The sequence below is a fragment of the Furipterus horrens genome, unplaced genomic scaffold (genome assembly GCF_987537825.1).
Source record: "Furipterus horrens unplaced genomic scaffold, mFurHor1.1.pri manual_scaffold_10, whole genome shotgun sequence".
Classification (NCBI taxonomy): domain Eukaryota; kingdom Metazoa; phylum Chordata; class Mammalia; order Chiroptera; family Furipteridae; genus Furipterus; species Furipterus horrens.
The window spans coordinates 42,580,158-42,586,157 of record NW_028327180.1 but is presented as its reverse complement, the minus strand read 5'-3'; the positions used below and the strand labels follow the sequence as shown (position 1 = coordinate 42,586,157).

Here is a 6,000-nt window from a genome sequence, read left to right as displayed (position 1 = left end):
AAGAAAGAAAGAAAGAAAGAGAACCAAAAAAAGGCCCACCCTGGTTGCTGGCTAGGACAGAAACTACTTCGCTACAAAAATGAACCCTGTACAGTATCATGAGGGTGGGAGAGAGGGATACTCCCCAGTGGGATAGACAGATGGAAGGCTGTGGGGGGAAGAGGAGGCTACAGTACCGTGTTCTCAGGATTAGAGGAGTGGGGGCAATGACAGAGGCCCTGCCCTGCTCAGCTGCAGAACCAGGCCAAGGGGCATAGGGGAGTGGGAAGAGGGGGGTCTTTCCTTCCAAACAGTCCCCCATGGCTTGGAGAAAAATGGTCTTGCATCTGTCTGTCATATTGCTTGGGGTGAGGGGGAACAGTTGGGGGAGAGGAGGAGGCTTGGCAAGGTGGGACAAAGGAGAAATGACTCTGGTGCCAGGGTGGGAAGAGATGCCCAGAAAGGGAATGTGGGTATACACCATTATTGCTTCCTCCTATGGCAAAGGGTCAGAGAGGGGGATGCCTAGGATGGGGGCTTTGGGCCTGGCCTCGCCCCACCCAAGGTGCAGGTGGGAGCCACTGCAGCCCTCTCCTATGGCCGTGGGAATCATTAAGGCAGAAACAAGAGGAGAAGCAGCTGGAAGAAGGGTGCAGCTCAGAGCTGTGCCCCCAAACGGAGAGAATTCAAATGAAACCCAGAGTGGAACGGGAAAGGGGTAGAAAGCAGAGTGAGATCAGCCCTCCTCAAACCTCAGACTCTAGGCTGGTGGTGTGAATGTCCCTCCAACACGCTCCCCTTCCAGCAACCTAAGTTGTACAGCATCCCCATGCCCTTCCAAGTCAGTATTGCCAGGTTTGTGCAAAATGAGGAGGAAGACTTCTGGAGGGGGGTGGACAGTGAGCCTGCGAGGGCTAGAGCTGGGGCCTCTCACAGTGACTCCCCCGCACTGCTGGGCCACTGCCCAGAATGGCTATTCCTGGCTGGATTCTAGAAACCCTACAAATTTTGGGAGAGTCTGGAAGGAGACCTCACACCTGCTTGGGCCTGGGTGGAGAGCCCAAAGAGGCTGGAAGACTGAGCCTGGGACCTGGGAGAGGTTGGGGTGGGGTAGGAGATGGACCAGGGAGCCCGGAACAGGAGCATCTACAGTTGCTGTGTTTCATCCTGTTTTTCTTTTTTTCTTTTTTTTTCTAAAAATGTAACAATGAAAATTCCAAAAATAAAACCCCTTCCAGGACCTCAACCCCTCCTTCCCCAGGCCCCACCACCAAAAAGTGGCCTCATGGGTGGAGCTGGGAATGGGGGGAGAGGGGAAAAAAAGAAAAGAGGAAAAAACCCACTTTTCTGTTTTCTTTTTTCTCAGGAGGCCCAAGAGTCTTTGAGGCAGTGAAGGAGGCAATTGGGGGATGATGGCGGTGAAAGGAGACAGGGAGGGCAAAAGGGTGTAGGGGCTGGGGCTCAGGTAGGGCCTCCAGCAGACCCCCACCCACCAGGGGCTGGGAGTGTGGATGTGTCCTCGCCTGATGTCCCTGTGCAGGCATAGCAGGCCCTCTTGGCAGCCTGATGCTCTTTCTGGGCCCCCACCTCGGCTGCCATGGAGGGGAGGCCCAGGGGGCCCGGGGCCTCCTCTGGATGGGGTGGGGTCCTCAACGCAGGCCAAGTGGGGTTCTCAGGAGACAGGGCAGGGGGGCTGCTGCAGCCCACGGCATCCACAGATGCATCTGGGGACGGAGGCGCGTCCCAGCACACAGCCACACTGTCTGCTTGCCGTGTCAAGGACATTTCCTCTACCTCCACCTCTGTGGGTGCATCCTGGCCGTGGTCCTCCAACAGTTCCTCACCCGGGGGTGCATCCTGGGCCATGAATAATTCCTGCACCTCAACTGCACACAGGGCAGAGGGTGCCTTCTCCTCCTCATCCTCTTCCAGCGTCAACTCGAACTGGAATCTATCAGATGGAAGTGGGTGGTCTGGCCCATCAGGCTCCTCCTCAGGCGGTGGTGATGGGCTCTGCCGAATGGCACTGTAGTACCAGTCCCGGTTATCTTCCAACGTGTCCAGGATCTCCTGGGCATCTGGGTGAACCAAGTCAGCCCATGTCTCCCATAGTGGGTGCACAATATAGTCGATGAAACCCACCTAGGGGAGGGAGAAGAAGGCATAATAAACTGGTGGCTCGTTGGTACAGATGGCACTGCCATGCTGTGGGATCTAATAAAATTTAAAGATTTTACGTATTTATTTTTAGAGAGAGAGGAAGAGACAGAAACATTGGTGTCTGAGAGAAACATTGATTGGTTGCCTTTTGCACACTCCCCAACCAGGGACTGGCTGCAAGCCGGGCATGTGTCCTGACCAGGAGTCAAACTGGCAACCTTTCACTTTGCAGAACGACACTGAACTAACTGAGCCACACTGGTCAGGGCCAGATCTAATAAAATTTAAAAGATGCTGATATCACTTGACTCAGCAAACTTGCATCTCCAGATCTATCCTGGAAAAATTCTTGCATAAATAACAACAACAAAAAAAAAATCACATGAGATACAAACAAAAACTGGAAACACCTCCATATATATATACATCAGTGGGAGGTGTTTTTTTTCTTTTTTTTTTTTTTTTTTTGTTTTTTTTTAAATGTGGTTCCCACAGATATTCATTATGGCATTTTTTGCAACAAATAGAAACTAGACATAAGTTCATGGCAGGCTAACACCTGATATCATCTTCCCTATTTTTTATTGACAGAATCTTGATTTTTTTTCCTTGGGGGACACAATGCTTCCATCTAAAAACTACATTTTCCAGTCTCCCATGCAAAGAGAGATTTTCCTTGCCATGAGACCACCTGTAGATGGAAGATGCTGGGCACTGCATCAGCTAGCAGAGGGCTTTCTTCCCTGGAATGTAGCCAGAATGGCTGGGACTTCAACAGTATCTGTGACCATGAGGGGTATCTCTGGGAATGGAAGCCCCATTCTTTAGATGATAGAAGAGAAACACTGAAAGCTCTGGGTACCTGCCAACTTTGGGGAGACACAGAGAACCAAATTCCCTTTCTCTAGGCTTTTCTTATATAAAAGGGGGAAAAAAGCTTTATTTTGTTTGAGTCACTGTAAATTTCAATTCTTAATTGATCTTTAGAGAGATAGGAAGGAAGGGAGAGGGGAGAGAGAAACACTGATGTGTTGTTCCACTTGCTTATTGCATTCATTGATTTATTCTTAATATGTGCCCTGACTGAGGGTTGAACCCACAGCCTTGGTGTATCAGGATGATGCTCTAACCAACTGAGCTACCCAACCAGAGCCAAACCACTGTGAATTTCTAACTCCTTAACACCGAAATGACTATCGGCAGGGGGATGACTACACCAATCATTATCTTTCTATATCTGTGGATGAGCTAAATCTATCTGTAATAACTTGGACAGATCTCTAAGTCATTGTGGAAAAGAAAAGGCAAGCTGTATAAAATGGGTAAACATTGATACAATCTATATTTTTTAAAAATCTAGCCCTGGCTGGTGTGGCTCAGTGGATTGAGCTCTGGCCTGTGAACCAAAAGACCTCTGGTTCAATTCCCAGTCAGGCCACCTGTCTGGATTATGGGCCAGGTCCCCAGTTGGGGGCATCAAGAGGCAACCAATCGCACATCAGTGCTTTTCTCCCTCTTTTTCTCCCTCCTTTCCCCTCTCTGTAAAACTAACTAAAGAAGAAAAAAAAAAGCTAAACCCACAAACCATTGCTATTAAGTTGCCTGTGAAAATAACTACATAATAAAACTATGAAACTGGTTTTCATGAGGGGTGGGGATGATTTGCAGGCTGAGGAGACATTTGAATGTTATGCCTGGAAGGGGAGAGAGGTTCTGGCGTCTGGTGGGTGGAGGCCAAGGATGCCGCTCAACACCATACAATGCGCCCGACGGCCCCCACAACAGGGAACGATCTGGCCCCCTCTGTCAACAGAGCTGAGGCTGGGTAATCCTGGTCTGGAAGGGCATTGAGCTGGGAAAGGTGAGTGTCACTGCGAGAAGACTAGAAGTGGGGAGGGTGGCAAACTCTTACATTCACACCTTAGTGTTGAGACTTTTAGGAGAATGCATTCCTGTCCCTCTTTGTTAAATTAATCAGGCACAGGAGGAAGAACAGTCAATTCATCTCATTTTGAAATCCTGTGAAAATCAGGGACCATATCACTGGCCAGGTTAGGATATCGGAAATAGGCTGAGTCAACATGAGGTCTGTAACTAAAGTCCAACTAAGTATTATCATTGATACTATGACAGTTGCTACAAATGAGTTAGAACTGTCTGAATGAAGTGTGTGTACTCAAGGCTCAGTTTAGTTGTTCTGCCGAGAAGAAAATGTTGCATATTTCTCATCAAGATAAAAAAGGAAAAAACAAAGAAGAGTTTGTAGAGGGGGCAGGGCAGGTCCTTCTGGGCCTCGAAGCTCCAGGCCAGGAAGGGGTGGGAGGCTGGTGCCCTGATACTGTACCTGAGACTTCTCCACAGAGGCTGTGTGCTTGTCGCACATGGGGCTGATCTCCATGCCACGCTCTCGTTCACGGTCGCCCTGCTGGAAGAACTCAGCCATGATGCGGTCTGTCCACTGGCGGTACAGCTCCAGCGGCTTGGTGGGGTTGCTGAGGTCCGCGCAGTGCACCATGTTCCTCAGGACCTGCACAGGGCACGGGACCTTCAGAGGCCATGCTCTTGTCTCAGCCTGAGGCCTCAGGCCCCTTGAGGGGGAGACTGGGGAGAAGGGGTCGGGGGAGATGGAGAGAGACAAAGGAATAAAGAGGGAGGTGGGGGGGGTAAGAGAGGGTTGATGGAGGGAAGGAGGAAAAAGAGGAGGTAGGAAGAGAGGTGTGGGGGAGATGGAGAGGTGGAAAAAGTAAGGGGAGAGGGAAGGGAAAGGTGGAGGAGATGATGGGGAAGAGGAGAAGAGAGCGGTTGATGAAAGAAAGAGAGAATTGGGGGAGATGGTAGGAGGTGAGGGCCAACGAGAAGGAGAGATGTGGGTTGGAAGGGGAAGAAGATAGGAGGGGAGAGAGAAAAACAGGGAGATGGGCAAGATGGGAGCTGGAGGTTGACAGATCTGAAGAGTGGAGGGGAAGAGACCAGTCTTTTTATACGACGTGTAAAGGGAGCACCTGGATGCGGTCGGAGTAGTTGTCCAGCAGAAGGACCCCTGAGCTGGTTACTTTCTTGGTTTCTACCATGGTCTTCAGGTCAGCTAGGAGGGTCATATGCTTGGACATGTCTGTGGCCAGCACCTGCGGGAAAGGGGGCTGTCACATCGGCCACTGAAGCTCTGCTACCAGACCACTGGACCAACCAGAGCCTCTGAAGCTTTCACAGGGTACATCCAGTCCCCACAAGTCCCTCTAAAAGATGCCTCTTCCCCCAGAGGCCTTTCCATCTGAAACTCAGACCTTCCCAAAGCACCACCCATCAAAGGCCACCTTTCCTGCTCTGTCCCTGCCCTGCCCACCATGTCGATGACCATCTTGCGAAGGCTCTGCCGCTGGCGTTTGCTGAGGTTCTGGAAGATGTCACAGTTGTCCTCCTGCAACAGCTTGAAGCCCACAGCCAGGTGGTGGTTCTCCAGCACTGACTCGTCATTATACATGAGCGCCAGCTCTGAATCTGCAGCCCAGGCAGGGTCAGGGGTCAGGGGAAGGGAGGACCCCCAGGGCTGCCTCCATCCTGACAGCCCCACCCCCTTGGAGAGCCACTCACTGGTGTTGATGAGGAACTGGTTGGAGACTCCAGGGTGGTCCACGTCATGGATGGCAGCTGCAAAGAGAGCTGCGAGAATCTCCAGGTCTGTGAATACAGCCTGGAGGCAGAGAGAGGGGATCAGAGAGACACAGGGGTTAGGAAGATTGGGGGGGGGGCAGTTAGAGAGATAGGGTAAGAAAGATGGGGTCAAGAAAGATGGGGGTCAGGAGAAAAAGATAAGGGTCAGAGAGAGGTGTGGGGTCAGAGAGAGATGGAGGTCAGAGACCC

The 6,000-nt window shown here is 51.1% G+C and overlaps 1 protein-coding gene across 6 annotated transcripts in view; it reads right to left on the bottom strand.

Annotated features, from left to right (window-relative positions):
* PDE4A (phosphodiesterase 4A) overlaps window positions 1-6,000 on the bottom strand; it is a 35,208-nt gene continuing 29,208 nt past the window's right edge. For all 6 annotated transcript variants that reach the window (XM_090289556.1, XM_090289557.1, XM_090289552.1 and 3 more), the window contains 5 exons: window positions 5,731-5,830; window positions 5,483-5,637; window positions 5,142-5,264; window positions 4,484-4,666; window positions 1-2,121 (listed from right to left, as the gene is read on the bottom strand). In XM_090289556.1, coding sequence (XP_090145682.1) covers window positions 1,441-2,121; window positions 4,484-4,666; window positions 5,142-5,264; window positions 5,483-5,637; window positions 5,731-5,830 — 1,242 coding nt within the window. In that variant the 3' untranslated portion in view covers window positions 1-1,440. The remainder of the gene's footprint in view (window positions 2,122-4,483; window positions 4,667-5,141; window positions 5,265-5,482; window positions 5,638-5,730; window positions 5,831-6,000) is intronic.